The sequence below is a fragment of the Anomaloglossus baeobatrachus genome, chromosome 3 (assembly GCF_048569485.1).
Source record: "Anomaloglossus baeobatrachus isolate aAnoBae1 chromosome 3, aAnoBae1.hap1, whole genome shotgun sequence".
Lineage (NCBI taxonomy): Eukaryota > Metazoa > Chordata > Amphibia > Anura > Aromobatidae > Anomaloglossus > Anomaloglossus baeobatrachus.
This window is the reverse complement of record NC_134355.1, coordinates 436,452,141-436,472,019: the sequence shown is the minus strand read 5'-3', so window position 1 is coordinate 436,472,019 and position 19,879 is coordinate 436,452,141. Positions and strand designations below refer to the sequence as shown.

At 42.1% G+C, this 19,879-nt stretch overlaps 1 protein-coding gene across 1 annotated transcript in view; it reads right to left on the bottom strand.

Moving 5' to 3' along the window:
• Positions 1–593: 593 nt before the first annotated feature.
• The window catches only part of CHRNG (cholinergic receptor nicotinic gamma subunit), a 35,411-nt gene continuing 16,125 nt past the window's right edge, over positions 594–19,879 (bottom strand). Inside the window, exons 6-12 of the mRNA XM_075338496.1 lie at positions 18,479–18,576; positions 17,937–18,137; positions 16,960–17,074; positions 15,538–15,652; positions 14,040–14,250; positions 13,805–13,938; positions 594–776 (exon numbers count right to left, since the gene is read on the bottom strand). Coding sequence (XP_075194611.1) covers positions 594–776; positions 13,805–13,938; positions 14,040–14,250; positions 15,538–15,652; positions 16,960–17,074; positions 17,937–18,137; positions 18,479–18,576 — 1,057 coding nt within the window. The remainder of the gene's footprint in view (positions 777–13,804; positions 13,939–14,039; positions 14,251–15,537; positions 15,653–16,959; positions 17,075–17,936; positions 18,138–18,478; positions 18,577–19,879) is intronic.

Sequence of the window (19,879 nt, the reverse complement as noted above, 5' to 3'; positions counted from 1 at the left end):
AGACTACACAGTTCTCTCCCCAGCAGGGCTAAATTCTGATAGACTGTTCATGTCAAAAAATAGACAACATTCACTATTTTTATGTGTTTGATACAGGTGAAAATGCACAATAAGGAAATATAAAATACATACAAACATTTCATTATATAAAGTAGGACATTCTTCTTCTAACCTGAAACTCAATGTAGAGGTGTCATAGGATTCAAAGTGATTTCTCCATGAATTTCTAACCATTCAAAATGAATCATAGTAATGATGACCCATAAACCCATAGAGCATACATAAATATAAAAGCTTATTTTAGATGTTGTACATTCTCTGAGTATGAGGACTTCCAGGTCCAGATAAAACCTTCAACCCCTAATGATTTAGGTCATTAATTGTTCTTTTTTCAAGTACAATCAGATGCATAGTCCCTGTGAAACATCAAGATCATGCAGCCAAGACATCTCCTACCCACTTGGAAGGGATAACCCTACCTATCAATAGGTCAAAAGGTTCACAGAGTATAGCAAGTACCGAACTGCTATTCCGGGAGATCGACTCTTAACAAGGCTCATGAGCAGATGTCTTCAACTTCAGCAGTAATGTTTTCAAGTAGATCCTTTTGAAAGTGGGAGATAGAGTTTGGGATCTCCAGGGAAAGGTTGTGCTGGTGCTTGATTGTAGTGACCAGCCAAAAAGGTACCAATGGACCCCAGGATGAACAGTGAGAACATGATCAAGAAACAGACTCTGTCTATTACTCGACCAATCAAAATCCACTCCTCGTTCTCCTACAAATAGTAAACACAAACATATATCAATGACCAAATTGTTTTATCATTAAAAGTAATCTTGCTAGAGACATTATCTCTTAAAGGGGACTTTGTAACTCTCATGACATGTCTGTCCTAGAAAATAATAATATTTAGAGATGAGCGGATTGCTTTGCCCAAATTCAGTCCAAAGTACAGGTCAGTGCTCTCTGGCCATGGACAGGATCGGTGTAAATGTCCTAGTTCTGGGTTCCCCAACACGACATTTGATTCATCGATCTGGCATGACATCATCTCTGCAGCATGCAGCATATAGGTGACATTTCTCCAGCCTGAGTAATCATATGCCAAGCTTGGGATCCAGAAGAGCAAGAAAATGTGTGCAGCCTTAGAGCACTATTCTGGACTAAAGGCCCATTTACACACAATGATATCGCTAACGAGATATTGTCGGGGTCATGGTGTTGGTGACGCACATCCGGCCTCGTTAGCGATGTCGTTGTGAGTGACACCTTTTTGCGATCAGTAACGATCGCAAAAAGATGTCAAATCGTTCATCGTGTACACGCCGTTCATTTTTAAAAAATCGTTCCTCGTTTGGAACGCAGGTTGTTTGTTGTTCCTGCGGCAGCACACATCGCTATGTGTGACACCGCAGGAACGAGGAACAACATCGTACCTGCGGCCGCTGGCCGCTCATCTCTGCCCCTCCGCTTCTATTGGGCGGCCGCTTAGTGATGCCGCTGTGATGCCAAATGAACCTCCCCCTTAAAGGAGAGATTGTTCGGCGGCCACAGCGACGTCGGTGAACAGGTAATTGTTTGTGATGCTGCCGTAGTGATATTGTTTGCTACGGCAGCGATCACCCCGTGATGCGCCACCGACGTGGGCGGGTGCTATCGCTCGCGACATCGCTAGTGATGTCGCAGCGTGTAAAGCCTGCTTAAGGTTGTACTGGACTATCCGCTCATCTTTTATTGTATACTCAATATATTAACAAATCTCGAGGATCTTTTCCAAAAACATTATGTGCTGGTCCTCTCTTATTCCTCCTAAAAATGTATGACTAAATTGACAACTGGGTGTTACCATTAGAGTTTATGTTCTGAAACACAAGTGAAATTTTCACTTGTGTGCAACCTTTATTAATAAACTTTAATCAAGCTTTCAAGATTACTACTGAGAATGGGGTGGATTTTCTCATTTGGTGTTCCGAAACATTGGCATTGATGAATCAGTGTTGACATTATTGGACTGTGTAAGGACACACCCCTTTGACTAGGTAACGATAATACCCAGTTGTCAATTTACTCAAAGAGGAATAAACAGAGGAGTGTCAGAATGTAGAGATCTGAGAAGAAATGCTCCAGAATTGTTATTTTATGAAGAATACAAGCATTTACTAAACTGACATGTTCAGAGAGCTGACAAGTTCCCTTACCATATGTCTGGAGTGGATGGCCATGCAGGCCAGTTAGTTGTCATTTTTTAATTAGCTTCACAGATGGTAAAACTGTCATTTTATCAGTAGTTTTACAATCAATTGTTAAGAACATACAGTAATTCAAAAGCGATAATCAATATGGCCGCGCCGCTATTTGTCACTGCTGTAAAAATTGGCTGGTTCAACAAAACAGAAAACGTTTGGGCAACTAACTGCATTTGGGGGTGGCCTTCTGAAAGTAAAAGGCTAGCATAATATGCTGTATGGTGGAACTTAAAATCTGTCACATGAAATAGGTGCTGAATAAGGGGATGGTCTTCCCTAAGAGGTGGTCTTTTGGGTTTCACTGCATTTGGTCACTTGTATATTTTGGGTTAAAATCCTCTTTAATAACCATAACATACAGCCATTAACTAAAAGTAAAAATATGGACCATTCTTTCTCCAACAACATTTCCCAATGATGATGGATATGTTATACAATCATGGACAAAAGTGTTGGCACCCTTGAAATTGTTCCAGAAAATTATGGCAATTACACATATTTTATTATACATGTGTTTATTTCATTTGTGTGTATTGGGACAACACAAAAGACATATAAAAAAGGCAAATTTGACATAATTTTACACAAAACTCCAAAAGTGGGCTGGAGAAAAACCTTTTTTAATACATAACTGCAATCAATTGCTTCCTATAACTATCAACAAGTGTCAGAGTTCCAGGATTTCCAGTTTTCTTTTGAAGGATCTTGCCCTTTGTTAACATGGAGTTTTCTGTTCTGTTGCCCTACTTCCTGTTCATCTGTTTAAAAGCCCGCCCCTAAGCTTAGTCTAGTTGCCTGAGTATACTGCTTCCTGTGTACTCCTGCCCTGCTGCTCTTGGTTCCTGATTGATATTTGGATCCTGTTGAAAACACCCGACACCAGCTCTGGACTTCACCTGGTCTCATCAAGCTGTGCCCGGACTCCGTCTGCCGTCTCTGGTCGGCACTTCTGCCCGGTTCCTTCCGTTTCATATCCACCCTAGGACTCACATCACGTACGGACATTTTTGGACTATACCTGTTGCCCTTTCGTGTCCCGGCTGCTGCGCATTTAGGCCTTCTGGGGTGATCGCCAGACAGTCCCTGTATAGGGGTTCGCTCCTGGTGGTCTCCCTGGGGGAGTCCGGTGCGTGGCCCCGGGAATTCCCCTTTGCTCCGACCCTGGCAGGTATTTACTGTGTTTATGTTCTACTGTGTTTATGTTCTGTTTTGTGTACATATTGTTGGTTGCATATTATAAACGTCTTTGCACCAAGAACCCGTCTCTGGTTATCATTGCCCTAACGCAATCGAAATCCTCAGTTCATACAGTAGTATTACAACAAGCTTCCTACACCCCTCATCTGGAATTTTGGACCACTCTTCCTTTGCAAACTGCTCCAGGTTTCTCATGTTTAAAAAACAAAAAGCCAGCACCAAATATGCACTTCAGCACTAAACATTCCAAACTGTAATTATTATAAACATTTTGAGATTTTTGGCAAAAAATTGCAATTTCAATTGCAAATAAGAGCAGTTCTACTATTCATACGTGAGGCCGTATGGCACATTTTATAAAAATATTTTAGTGTAGGACTGCCTCAAATGAGATTTGCCGTGACGTGGCGAGGCAGCTCAAGAAATTGCAATTTTTTGCCAAAAATCTCAAAATGTTTATAATAAGTACAGTTTGGAATGTTTAGTGCTGAAGTGCACATTTGGTGCTGGCTTTTTGTTTTTTCTAGGTTTCTCATGTTTGTAGGGTGTCTTCTCCCAAAAGCAATTTTAAGATCTCTTCACAGTTGTTCAATGGGATTTAGATCTGGACTCATTGCTGCCTCTTCAGAATTCTCCAGTGCTTTGTTTCCATTAATTTCTAGGTGCTCATTGAAGTATGTTTGCGGTCATTATGCTGCTGGAAGACCCATGACCTAGGATTAAAATCCAGCTTTCTGTCACTGGGTACTACATTGGTAACCTTCAGATTTCATGATACCGTGCACACAGTCAAGTCACCCAGTGCCAGAGGCAGCAGAACAACCCCAAAGCATCGTTGAAACTCCACCATATTTGACTGTATGTCCTGTGTTCTTTTCTTTGTAGGCCTCATTCCATTTTCGGTAAACAGTAGAATTATGTGCTTTACCAAAAAGCTCTATATTAGTCTCATCTCTCCACAACACTCTTTTCCAGAAGGGTTTTAGCTTACTCACGTACGTTTTGGTAAACTGTAGTTTAGCTTTTTTATGTCTCTGCATCAGCAGGGGGTCTTCCTGGGTCACTAGAAAAATTTGACTCAGTCTATAATTTGTATAGAATATTAATAAAGGCATCAATGCACATCTAACTAAGGATCAGATTGATGTCTTAGGTCTCTCCTTCTCTCCAGTGGCCAATTTTGATTATTTTACTGCCATTAAAGATCTGTAACTCTTTAGCCGCAAGGTACTCCTCAAAAAATACCATCTCAGTAGACAACAGGATTCAGATATGGATTTATCTAGGGATGAACAAGAGGCATTGAAAATCCTAGAATCCCTACTTGCGGAACAGCATAGTGGTACCTCTTCAACCTTTCCTGCACATATCAAAAAACGCTCAACCACCTTCCCACCTTTGTCAGCCTGTCCTTCCATTAATATGTTCACAAAATTGGTTTCCCAAGAGCTTAGAGGATTGTAAGAAAAAAGAACGCATGACAATCTCAATGGTAAACAGCGTAAAGCTCTAAGGGAACTCCAACAAATGGATGATCTAGTCATCAAACAGGCTGATAAAGGTGGGAATGTGGTTTTGTGGTCCAAGGATAAGTATGAGGCAGAGACCTTTAGGCAATTGGGTGACAGGTCATGTTACTCTAAATTGACTAATAACCCCTCTGGCTGGTTTCAAGGTGAACTTCTTGACATACTTCAATCGGCTTTTGATAGAGGTATCATCCCTAAATCCATATTTGAAGGCCTGTTGGTTGAATTTCCCATCATTCCAACCATGTACTTTCTCCCAAAGGTGCACAAAAATTTGACATGCCCACCTGGGAGACCTATTGTTTCTGGTAACAATAATTTATGTGAATCGGCATGTCGTTTTTTAGATTACTATCTACAGCCCCTGGTGATTACTTTACCATCTTATATTCGTGACTCCACCGAATTGTTAGACAGATTAGATGGTATTATACTTGAGACAGACATAACTACGGTAACAATAACGAATAACGTTTGGAACACCATTCTAAGTCTGAACTGGGTGCAAAAAACCTAAAAAAACATCACTATGGGGAGATAAGGTATGCACACCAGTGACTATGTAAGGGGAATACATGGAATAGCAGAAACTGCTGTGTGAATACTGACTTGAAAAATCCAATAGCTACATGTAAGAGTGAAAATGTGAAAAATGGAATCTGCATTACTGCCATGAACATATGAATCAAGAGAAATTTAGCTACTGAATTGATCAATGCAATAGAGCCCCAACACTACGCCAAAGTATTTCTCTACGTTGGGGTCCCTAGCTTGTGTGTGTCCTCTCATGCAGTTAAAAAACTTACCGTGTATGGGAAGCTGAGACCCTGGCTATTTATGCGTATTATATGGATTGGCAATAGGTGTGGTGGGGAGGGTTCACAAACGAAAAACTACTAACAATAACGAATAACGTTTGGAACACCATTCTAAGTCTGAACTGGGTGCAAAAAACCTAAAAAAACATCACTATGGGGAGATAAGGTATGCACACCAGTGACTATGTAAAGGGAATACATGGAATAGCAGAAACTGCTGTGTGAATACTGACTTGAAAAATCCAATAGCTACATGTAAGAGTGAAAATGTGAAAAATGGAATCTGCATTACTGCCATGAACATATGAATCAAGAGAAATTTAGCTACTGAATTGACCCTCCCCACCACACCTATTGCCAATCCATATAATACGCATAAATAGCCAGGGTCTCAGCTTCCCATACACGGTAAGTTTTTTAACTGCATGAGAGGACACACACAAGCTAGGGACCCCAACGTAGAGAAATACTTTGGCGTAGTGTTGGGGCTCTATTGCATTGATCAATTCAGTAGCTAAATTTCTCTTGATTCATATGTTCATGGCAGTAATGCAGATTCCATTTTTCACATTTTCACTCTTACATGTAGCTATTGGATTTTTCAAGTCAGTATTCACACAGCAGTTTCTGCTATTCCATGTATTCCCCTTACATAGTCACTGGTGTGCATACCTTATCTCCCCATAGTGATGTTTTTTTAGGTTTTTTGCACCCAGTTCAGACTTAGAATGGTGTTCCAAACGTTATTCGTTATTGTTAGTAGTTTTTCGTTTGTGAACCCTCCCCACCACACCTATTGCCAATCCATATAATACGCATAAATAGCCAGGGTCTCAGCTTCCCATACACGGTAAGTTTTTTAACTGCATGAGAGGACACACACAAGCTAGGGACCCCAACGTAGAGAAATACTTTGGCGTAGTGTTGGGGCTCTATTGCATTGATCAATTCAGTAGCTAAATTTCTCTTGATTCATATGTTCATGGCAGTAATGCAGATTCCATTTTTCACATTTTCACTCTTACATGTAGCTATTGGATTTTTCAAGTCAGTATTCACACAGCAGTTTCTGCTATTCCATGTATTCCCCTTACATAGTCACTGGTGTGCATACCTTATCTCCCCATAGTGATGTTTTTTTAGGTTTTTTGCACCCAGTTCAGACTTAGAATGGTGTTCCAAACGTTATTCGTTATTGTTAGTAGTTTTTCGTTTGTGAACCCTCCCCACCACACCTATTGCCAATCCATATAATACGCATAAATAGCCAGGGTCTCAGCTTCCCATACACGGTAAGTTTTTTAACTGCATGAGAGGACACACACAAGCTAGGGACCCCAACGTAGAGAAATACTTTGGCGTAGTGTTGGGGCTCTATTGCATTGATCAATTCAGTAGCTAAATTTCTCTTGATTCATATGTTCATGGCAGTAATGCAGATTCCATTTTTCACATTTTCACTCTTACATGTAGCTATTGGATTTTTCAAGTCAGTATTCACACAGCAGTTTCTGCTATTCCATGTATTCCCCTTACATAGTCACTGGTGTGCATACCTTATCTCCCCATAATAACTACGGTAACAGCTGACGTTGAATCGCTGTATACGTCCATCAACCATGATGATGGGATGGAGGCAGTGGAGTTTTTCCTTCGTACCACCAGGCTTGATGATCAACTGGTGGACCTCCTCTTATTATTACTTAGATTCATTCTCACACATAATTTTTTCTTATTTAAGGACCGTTTCTATCTCCAAGAGAGAGGAGTTGCAATGGGGGCGTCTTGTGCGCCCTCATACGCGAACCTCTTTCTTGGACATTGGGAATGGTCCATTATTTTTCCGGATTCTGAGTTTGGCGCAGTCCACATGTGGCTGCGCTTTATTGACGATATTTTTTTAATTTGGCAGGGGGAGGTCCATCAGTTGAATATGTTTATGCAGCGACTCAACGTTAATACTAAAAATATCAAACTTACTTTTACCAACGCTGAAAAAATCGAGTTTTTGGACGTCTCAATCACCAGGGGTATTGATGGTTCTTTGTGCACCGACATTTTTTGCAAGAAAACTGCAACTAATTCACTACTGAGCGCTAGATCGTCCCATACTTTTCAGGTAATAAACTCTATTCCCACTGGGCAGTTTTTAAGGGCACGTAGAATCTGTTCGAGTGATGCCTTGTTTGAAAAACAATCCAACAACTAAAGGAAGCGGTTTGGGGCTAGACATTATTCACATGATATTATTCAAAAGGGCTATGAAAGGGCTAAAGGGTCAGTACGTGATGAACTGCTCTTAACAAAACCTAAAGTTAGTGATAATACCATCCGACTGATTACCCCCTATCACGCACAATGGCGTGAAATGTCAGCGATAATCTTCAAATATTGGCCCATCCTGTTGGCGGATCCTAATCTGGCCTCTATCCTCACTTCTAGACCTGCCATTACTCCAAGGAGGTCTAGAACTTTGAGGGACTTGGTCGTGAGGCGCCATTATACACCTAGGATAAATACCAACTTCTTGACATGCAGCAGTCCCAGGTTGGGGTCTGCTTCATGTGGTGATTGTGGTGCCTGTCCACAAATGGACCGTGCATCCGAATTTTGGAACTCCTCACGATCAAGGACATATCGTATTATGCAATTTATTAATTGTCGCTCTTCCAATGTTGTATACTGGGCCATATGTCCATGTGGCCTAATTTATGTTGGTCTCACCACCCGTGAGCTGAGGGTGCGTATCTTGGAGCATGTCTGCGATATTAAAAATGCAGCCAAGCTCCAAAAACCCGAAGAAATCTCTCTACTTAAAAACATACCCAAAAATTTAGAGAAAAACACGGGTGCAACTGGAGACACCTTAAATTTCGTGGTATAGACAAGGTAAATCTAGGTATGCGAGGAGGTGACATGAAAAATAATCTGCAGAAAAAGGAGGCCAGATGGATCACTGTTTTAAATACCATAAAACCACAAGGTTTAAATGATGCTGTCAGCTTTAAGCCCTTCCTTTTATAGTATCTGATCCACCTTCAGTGTATATTGTTTCTAGATGGAGTTTTTTTGTTGTCCTGTCACTCACTTCACTGGTTCTCCCTTAATATTTATAAGTGTGCAGTCTCTGTGAGCTTTGCACACATATGATGGCAATGTGGTTGCTGATGTCTCTGTCAAGGACTGATTTTATTCTTTTTTTCACTTTCACAGATCTGGTGGTCTTTCTCTCTCCCCCTTCATCTGATCGTAATTGAGGAAGTTATATTTGGCAATACATTTGTGATGAAGGCTACTAAGAATACCTGCTTTTGCTGCAAATATAATCTTTCAAGTGCTATTGACCTTCATCGTATACTTCATTCTATGTGCACATAGTTTTTATGCTATGAAACATCTTTTCTATATTGTATGCCAGATCATACCGATTTATCCTATGTTATTTGCCCTTACTTCTGCCTTATTTACATATGGTGTCTGCAGCTTCCAGCCTGTGCGCGCGCCGGCTCTGTGACTCCTCTCCTCCCTGCGCCTGGCGACCAATTGGTATCCATGAGCTGCGCTTGTGCACCATGGATCTCCTGGACGCCGACGTGCAGTGGAGGATGGGCGTCGCTGTACCGGCTCGCCGCTATAGGCTGTTTAGCTGCACACGGGGGGGGATTTAAATGCCACCGGACACACAGCCCTTACACCTCCGACGAAGCCGTTGCGAAACACGCGTCAGTTGTGGGCGGTGTGCTCTGGTGGGGCTTACAGACTGGTGGGTATCTCGTTCATTGAGCTCTATCTAAACTGGGTATTTTACCCTTATCAGCGGTGATTAATGCTCTCTGGCTGCTTGTTATGTTTATTCATAGCCTGGCTTTGTACTTTTTATTAGCTGAAGCCTGCTAAGTGTTAATTTTGCCAGGGCTGGTTGGACTGCTCAAACTGTGGCTACCATTCATAGCAGCCCTGGCTATTGTTTATTAGATGCACTATCTGGCTTCCTTTATCTTATATGGTCGCAATCATATTTACATTCCATCTGTGATGTCACTTTATAATTGTGATCTGTGATATAAAACTGGCATTATAATCATCTGCTCGATTGCTTTTATTGTCATCTACTAAATGACCAGTCCTTGATGTATCTTCCTCTATGAGTCACATATTTACTGCTCATTGTGGTCAGAGGTTAGTTAACCCTTTGCAGACCAGTATACAGGTCTTTATTTACCTTTCATCGCTGATATTATAGCACTTTCTTTTATAGAGCTCTGCTGTGCAATATGCAATATGTAACAAGCCCCACCTACTGTCACATCACCCAATGTGCTGCTGTGTTGTTTTTAAATTACCATTGTCTGTGCATGTCCTTTATGTGTCACGTTTAATAAATATTTTGTCATATTTTTTCAACAATCATGTGCATTGATGCCTTTATTAATATTCTATACAAATTATAGACTGAGTCAATTTTTTCTAGTAATGCTGATATGGTGATTTCGGTCATCTATATATATAATTGCCTTATTCTGTCTGTCTGTCTGTCTTGCTCCAAAATTGTGTCCTTACGGTGACACAAAGCTGATTGGCCGCTGGGCTCGCCATGGCCTCACCCCCCCGCACGGATTGGCCGCTCGCCCAGGCTCCGCCCACACACGGATTGGCCGGCCGCTCGCCCAGGCTCCGCCCCCCCACGGATTGGCCTCTCGCCCCGGCACCCTGCACGCATTGGCAACTCGGCCACGCCCCGCCCCCCTCACGCAATGCACGCTCACTCTGGCCCCGCCCCCAGCACGCATTCCCCGAACCGACACGGAGCCACGACTCCCAGGTGAGTGCTGTACCCCCGGGAGCCCACATCAGCGTACGCCGCCAACCCAGCCGACACATACCCTCGCATTTCTGGGGTTGCCGCCGTATGCTGGTGTGGGCTCCCGTGCGAGCGGGGGACGGGATACGCTGGTAACCATGGTAGCATAGTTACCAGCGCATCAAGGTCCTGCAGCGGCGGAACATACACATGCACACACATAACAACACACACACACACACACACATCAGATCACACTCACTCTCACACACACTCCTGGGATATTGCTTGCTTCTCGGCGGCGATCCTGTGCGTGCAGTGATCTTCCAGGACCTGCCGGAGGATCACATGGCCAGAAGCATGTGGTATCTCCGGATGTTGTGAGTGTGAGCGCGTATGTGCGATATCGTCAGTGTGTGTGTATGCGATCGGATGTGTGTGAGTGTGTTCTGATGTGTGAGTGTGTGTGTGAGTGTATGCGATCGGATCTGTGAGTGTCGTCAGAGGAGCACGGCGTGCTGGGGGAGGCTGGGAGGAGAGAGGCTGATCCTGGGGAAGGCTGGGAGGGGGAGGCTAATGCTGGGGAAGGCTGGGAGGAGAGAGGCTGTTGCTGGGGTAGGCTGATGCTGGGGTAGGCTGATGCTGGGGGAGGCTGGGAGGGTGTAGGCTGATGCTGGGGGAGGCTGATGCTGGGGGAGGCTGGGAGGGTGTAGGCTGATGCTGGGGGAGGCTGAGAGGAGAGAGGCTGATGGTGGGGGAGACTGGGAGGAGAGAGGCTGATGCTGGGGGACGCTGGGAGGGGGAGGCTGATGCTGGGGGAAGCTGGGAGGAGGGAGGCTGGGAGTAGAGAGGCTGATCCTGGGGAAGGCTGGGAGGGGGAGGCTGATGCTGGGGGAGACTGGGAGGAGAGAGGCTGATGCTGGAGGAGGCTGGGAGGAGAGAGGCTGATGCTGGGGGAGGCTGGGAGGAGAGAGGCTGATGCTGGGGGAGGCTGAGAGGCGAGAGGCATCAGCCTGGCCAGCTGGGGGAGGCTGGGAGGTGGAGGCTGATGCTGGGGGAGGCTGGGAGGGGGAGGCTGATGCTGGGGGAGGCTGGGAGGGGGAGGCTGATGCTGGGGGAGGCTGGGAGGAGGGAGGCTGGGAGGGGGGAGGCTGAGACAAGAGAGGCTGATGCTGGGGGAGGCTGAGGCTGGGAGGAGAGAGGCTGATGCTGGGGACAGAGAGGCTGATGCTGGGGACAGAGAGGCTGATGCTGGGGACAGAGAGGCTGATGCTGGGAGGAGAGAGGCTGATGCTGGGAGGAGAAAGGCTGATGCTGGGAGGAGAGAGGCTGATGCTGGGAGGAGAGAGGCTGATGCTGGGAGGAGAGAGGCTGATGCTGGTGCAGCATGGGGGATGGAGCACGATGGGGGGTGCGCAGCATGGGGGATGGAGCACGATGGGGAGTGCGCAGCATGGGGGATGGAGCACGTTTGGGAGTGCGCAGCATGGCGGATGGACCACGTTTGGGAGTGCGCAGCATGGCGGATGGAGCACGTTTGGGAGTGCGCAGCATGGCGGATGGAGCACGTTTGGGAGTGCGCAGCATGGCGGATGGAGCACGTTTGGGAGTGCGCAGCATGGCGGATGGAGCACGCTTGGGAGTGCGCAGCATGGCGGATGGACCACATTTGGGAGTGCGCAACATGGAGGATGGAGTACGTTTGGGAGTGCGCAGCATGGCGGATGGAGCACGTTTGGGAGTGCGCAGCATGGCGGATGGAGCACGATGGGGGGTGCGCAGCATGGGGGATGGAGCACGATGGGAGGTGCACACCTTCCCCCAACACACACACAACACACCACACACACACTGGGAACCACAAACACCGTCCTACACAGACACCCACACACACAGACAACGCTGCACACACACAACACACAAACACTGCGGCATACATAAATATACGCACATACCACGCAACACACACACATTGCATAAAACATACCTCCCCCCAAAACACACCACACCCACACAAACCGCGCAACACACACACACACAACGCTACAGTCACACAGCGCTCCACAAACAACGCAACACATGCAACACACATACAACACCGCTCTCACCCCCCGCCACACCCAGACAACACCCAGAACATATACAGCGCCCTACACAAACACTTGGTAACTACAGACAACAACATCTATATATATATATATATATATATATATCTATATATATAGATATATATATTACAAAAATCATACATTAACTACACAATACATAAATTCTAGAATACCCGATGAGTAGAATCGGGCCACCTTCTGGTTTATTAATATTTGTTACATACATTATGAATTCCTGCATTCTATTATATCTAATAGGTCTTCCTGGGTCTCCTGTCACAGCATTTAATTTCATTCAAATTTTGATAGTGTGCGCTGACACTGATGCACCCTGAGCCTGCAGAACAGCTTGAATTTCTTTGGAACTTGATTGGGGCTGCTTATCTACCATCCGAGCTATCCTGCATTGCAACCTTTGTCTGTTGTACACATCCAGGAAGATTAGCTATAGTGCCATGGGTTATAAACATCTTGATTATGTTGCGCACAATTGACAAAGGGACATCAAGATCTCTGGAGATAGACTTTTAACCTTTAGATTGTTGATATTTTTCAATAATTTTGGTTGTCAAGCCCTCAAATAGTTCTCTTCTCCTCTTTATGTTCTCCATTCTTAGTGTGTCAAACACAGACACAATGCAAAGATGGAGTCAACTACTCCCCTTTGTATCTGGTTTCATGTGTGATTTTCATATTGCCCAGGCCTGTTACTTGCCATAGGTAAGATTGTATGAGGATCACATGCTTGAAAAAAAAGTTGTTTGCCTATAATTTTGGAAAGATGCCAACAGTTGTGCCCGGCTCATTTTTTAAGTTTTATGTGAAATTGTGTCCATATCGCTTTTTTCTATGTTTTTTTGTGCTGTTCCATAATAGAGAAAGGAAATAAACATGTGTATAACAAAACATGTGTAATTTCAATAGTTTTTTAGGAGAAATGCTTCATTTTCTGCAATAATTTCAAAGGTGCCAACATTTTGACCATGACTGTATATGGATCGATAGGGGGTTCTTCATGTTCAATAGATGTGTATGAATCAAAACACAAGGCTTATACGATCCCCCACAAGAATATGCAGTTTTCAGGACATTTTGAAGACTTACACTTTTAAATTCATTCTTTTTCCTGGTGGTCCTGGCAATATAGTTACAAGCTTCCACTGTGTCTCGTATTTCTGGAGCAGCCTGACTCAAGCTGTGAATGAGGTCTTCTGCAGTGCCGTTCCCCAGTCCTTTACCTTAATTTAATACAATAAAAATCTGTAAGTACGGTATAATCTAATTGTTTTATTCATAATTATAATATATAAATTAACTGATGGAGAAATGGAAACTGTACCAATTTTTTCTAACACGATTTTCATGAGTCCGTCTCTCTGCTTCTGTTTCTCAAACATAAGTTCGCTAATTGGTTTCCTCAACATATATTCGTCAGCCTTTATTATCAGCCCAAGTGAACTTCTGCGACGAGTGAGTTGGGCAGGTTCTGGGGCTATATCACTTTGGCGGAGGTGCATTTTAAGAAGTCGTGGAAGCTTCCTCAAGAATAGCTGAGTACAAAAGCATTAGAAGGAATAGAATACAATCAGTTATAGAGCTAAGACTCAGTGAAGGTGTATACTGTCTAATTTATATACATTTTTCCCGTGTCAAAGAAACACATATATAGTCCTTTCTTGGAATCACATGGTTGCAAGAAAGGAATCCTCATCCAAAGATAACTCTTATGCAATAAAATGCATTGGTCAATGCATAGCTAAAATACATTGACTAGTGAGCTGCAGTATACCACCCATCATCAGAAAATATGTTAAGCTTTTCATGGAATAGTAGAATAAAAAGTTCAGCTGCTAAAGAATAACAGGTTCCCCAATTAGTCTATTCACAGGGAGTCTTGCTGCCAGGTTCCCCTGGATTATACGTTATCACTGGAAAATTGGCCAAAAGGTTATTTTGCTTTTACTTAAATTATGGTCTACTCCATAGAGCACAAAATGAACTAGGTTCTCTACAAAGATAGCCTATGTAACAGGGTGTCCTATGTATTTATTTTAGAGACATCATCATCACTATCCCTATTGGGGCTCACAATCTAAATTCCCTATCATGTCTTTGGAGTCGGGGAAGAAATAGAGTAAAACCCACGTATACATACAAACTCCTTGCAGATGTTGTCCTTGCTTGAATTTAAACCCAGGACTCATGGGCTGCAAGACTACAGTGCTAACCACTGTCCTAATAAACAAGTCTTTTAATAAAGGGTTTAAACTTGATTTAATTTTTTAAATAAAATCTGAAAAAAGGTAGTAGGTTATACCTATATTTCATTTTTCCTCAGAATTTAACCCTTGGATCCCCACAGTTTTACTCCACCAAGGAGGGTACTATATATATCATGGTCAGCAAGTACCACCAAAATCAGTGGGTTGGTACACATTTCACCTAATGTATATGGGACATTAGGAGATAAATTAATTACTTTGTAAAGGGGTTGTAAAGGGGTACATGTGGGATAAGAAGAGTAAAATATGGGCACAATACGTGCATCAAAATGAGACCAAAGTCTGTTTCACGACAACAAATAGATGTCAGAACACTCATTCTTGACAAGTAAGAAGTTCCAATAACAACATTGTATTGGGCATCTTTATTCGTGTGGCTCCCTAATATAATTTTTTATTTAAAAAACCTTCCTCAAAGATGCATATTACACTTAAACTGAGTCCAATGTTCTAAGGGGCACATGTACTCTATACTGTATCATGTTTTTGATAATAAAGCTACTCCTGGAACAGGATATTGTGCACTCAAATAATAGTAGAAGTGCCGCATCATACCTCTCTTACACCGCTTGACATTGTGTGAGTATTTGGGGTGCGGAGAGAAATGTTTAAAACAACAACAGCATTAACTACGATGGTTATAGTGACCACTATAAGAAATGTTAAATACCTGGAAAAGAGAGAAATTACGCTTACTAAGCAATAATTATCATTGCGCATAAATATATACAAATCCAAAGATATGGATTACAAGACTCCCTATAAGCTTTACCATAAAATCATTTAATCTAATTTCAGTTTCATTAGATGGGAGGTCTATAGAGGAGAAATAATGTGTTTAGTATTTTTTTAAATATTGTTTCTATTGTCTTTTTCATATTCTTACCGGGGGTGGCCATATTGGAGATACACACTTGAGTTCTGTATTGATTGTATAATCAGTACAGCAGAGTGTGCTTTATTGTAGGTGAATATAATTGGGCTTAATAGCAGAGAGGTGTCAAAGATTATTAAAATCTTCAAGATGTTATAGAATACAGCCATCCCATAGAGACCAGGGAGTGTCAGGTAAGGTGCATACATTGTGTTGTTGTGCTGCCTATGTAGGCCTCCCCCAGGATAATGAGATTATTCTGCTCATCATATCTCAGACTAAACAGCAAAGCTGACAATCAAGCTGCAAAAGATAGCAAATGTCACTTCTTGTTTGTGCTTTAGTGGTCATTGTGAGAACATTTGTAATACTCAAAATTAATGATGGGCGAATAGTAACTATTCATGTTCGGATAATTCGTAATGAATCCCAAAGTACTATTTTGGTATTCGTCACATACAACAAATCTAATACAAGTCAGTGGGGAACCCGAGCATTTTTCATGAAAATTTCCGAGAAAAATGCTCAGGTTCCCCATTGACTTGCATTAGGTTCGTTATTCGTGATGAATACCAAAATAGTACTTTGGGATTCATTACGAATAATCCGAACACGAATAGTTACTATTCACACATCACTAATTCGCAAATCACTATTTTTATATATGGATAAAAAATACAGACACTTGTTTTCCTGGTTGGTGGCATCCCTAAAAATAGGACCCCTTCTTATCAAACACAGGATATACAATAAATGTCTCCAGGCCAATTTGCACTTGCAAATTTGGGGAGCATTGAATTAATCTGATAATTAAGGAAAGGTACATTCAACTTAAATGCTGGGTAATGACAGAACTATATGAACATATATAAAAGACATAAAAACGTAAACGTGATGTAACCATTTGCCTATGTACACAAGTAGTCAAGTCTACATGTTAGCAGAAGACGGAATTGGTGACGAGTAGAAAAGTAGGTAGTAGGTATCATAAACAAGAAAACTGAATCTGTAAAGGTAAAGATCTAAGTGCTACAATACAACTACAGTAAATTACTACTTCATCTAAATATACACAAAAAACACATATTGTAGTTTACGCTTACTTTACTATCAGTGGCACAGCTGTGGAGGTTTCTGGAATTTTTTTGGCTATTAGGAAGAGAAATACAGTCTGAGCCAGCAGGATGTTAATGGATACTGTACATTTCTGACCTCCCGCTAAAAAACAAAAAAGTTACAATGTCGTGATAATATAGTTACTTGCACTTTCATACACTTTTTCTTTCATTCAATTATTCTTTTTCTTGTGTAAAATCAAGAGCTGTTCAGCCCATTAATTGATAGTTAGCTGTGCTATTCTTTCACCTTTTTTTACATTTCAATAGTTAAAGGGTTGGTTCACACAATTCTTTATTGGCCACATCGATATTATGGTGAGAAACAATGTTTCTCACAAATACCATGTGTTTCCAATAGTACCTGTGAGCGGCACTATTGCAGTCCTCTTACCCCCTTTGTGTGATCCCCCGGCTCTGTGACCTGTGGGATTGAGTGATTTCACATCAACTGAGGCGGGCCACAGTCTTCCTGAGTGACTGGGCTGTGGGCGGAGTTTCCCCGCTCATCACAGCCCAGTGTCACAGCCCATCATCTCCCTGCTCCCTCCTCCTTCACAGCAAAGCGCCACAAGCAGGAGCTTGGGCTATGAAGAGCAGTGAAACACCGCCCGCAGCCCAGTGACTCCTGGAGACTGGGGCTGGCTGCGGTGATGTGAGGTGAACAGGAAGATGACGTGACATCACCGGATCCCAGAGGTCATGGAGCCCAGGGGTCAGGCGATGAAGAAGAGTGGTCCGCAATAACGCCACTCACAGTGACAATTGGCAACACAAGGTATTTGAGGGAAACCTTGTTTTTCAACATAATATCGATATGGCCAGTAATGAATATGGGTGAACCACTTCTTTAACTGAGAAGAAAGTTGTACATCTGATATACTGTATCTGTAGCACAAGTTAAGAAACCCAAATAAATTAAAATAGTCATACTACTCATGATATTAGACTAAACTGAATGATACCTTTGGCTGGGAGGAAGTAAACCAAAACACTGACAAATGAAATGAGAACACAGGGGACTATGATGTTGATGATGTAGAAGAGGGGCTTCCTCTGAATGATGAGATAGAAGACGATCGCCTGGTAATTGATGTCATCTAGAGTATGCCGATGGTCTATGACCTTCTTGGCTGGCATGTGTTTTATTGCCCATTCTCCATTTTCTAAAAATAGGAATATCAACAAAATTTATACAAGAAGCAAAATTGAACAAGTGTAATGGGTGAAAGTTTTTGTAAATTCTCAGCAGTTCATAATTACGGAAATTCAGTGTACTCACTACAAATCATCCCAGACCGGTCAAATTCTAGTCACAAATAAATGAAGCAAGCACAAGTCAAAAGCTGACCAGATACACCAGGCTGCTGATCTATGTCCAGCCAACCACTCATCAATACCTAGAAAAGTGCACCGCTGGTGGTAATTATCTCAGGAAGGAGAAAGCAATTGGAAGCCTAGGTCATTTATATATTTGGTTATCCACATTACCCATACTTCTTTGTACCTGTGAATGCTTCTGGGTCTATTTCGATCCATTCTATGGTTTCTCCTTCATTTACTGTTAAGAGCAATTCAATCTCATTGGCGCTGTATGTTTGGGACCTAGGTAAAAAGTAACAGTTAACTAATGGATCACTAACGATTAATCTTGCTCACTGTCAAGAGGGGTGCTCAGAGAAAAAATACAATACTATAGAGCGTAACTCTGGCACACCAAAACAAAGTAAACAGATATGGTGCTGAAAAAGATTTTTTATTCGTTCAAAAAACTCATAATTAGACCTTCATAAACGTTTTCGGCATTTATAGCCTTTTTCAAAAGTAGGTCTAGATACAAACAAATAACAAAATGAATAGTCAATGAATGTACAATTACATAAAGAAAAAATCATAATTAAGCAATAGACGAAAATATTTGTTTGTATCTAGACCTGCTTTTGAAAAAGGCTATAAATGCTGAAAATGTTTATGAAGGTCTAATTATGAGTTTTTTGAACGAATAAAAAAATATTTTTCAGCACCATATCTGTTTACTTTGTTTTGGTGTGCCAGAGTTACGCTCTATAGTTAACTAATGGATGATATTATGGCATAAAATTATATATTTTGGAGAGTATTGATGTTACCTTTGTCTTCATAAGAAAAAAGTAAAAAGAAAAAATGAAAAAAACAGCACTGTCTCATTTCAAAAATGATAAAAAATATATATCAATTTATTACATCTTTTCATAAAAACATGAAGACAGTGAATCCATTAAAAACATAAAAAAACTTGACATACAGGTGACACATTTGTGGCGTATAACAGCCCTTAGTCTCTTCTTTGTCTCTATAACCATGCTCTATATCTATAATATAAATTATTATAACTGTTAGCTTCTAAGCACATATAGATGTACACAGTATGTATTGGTCTGATATGTTTTACCTTTTCCCTTCAATATGCTTTTCCAGAGTACATATGATATAAAAATACAAGACTAGGTCCTACAGATTAATAACTTGTACCTGGAGTTTTGCTTGCACGGAGTATACATTATGTATGAAAGTCAATTCTTTAGAATTTTCTAGGAGTGTCCCACTATTTCGGAAACAACGCCCAAACTTTTGTGGCGTCCCAGGCCAAAAAAGTCTTGGTTTTCGCAAAACCACCACCCACAAATTAAGGTGTGTAAGACTAAAGCATAGCTAAAGATTAGTGATGAGCGAGTATGCTTGTTACTACTCGGTACTCGCACGAGTATCACTGTACTCGGGCTACTCGGCGGGTACCGAGTAATTTTGCAATACTCGTGCTGTACTCGTGGTCTTCATCCCTGCATGTTGGCGCTCTTTTGAGAGCCAGCCCTCATGCAGGGATTGGCTGGCAGACCACTGCAATGCCACAGCCCTGTTAGTTGTGGAA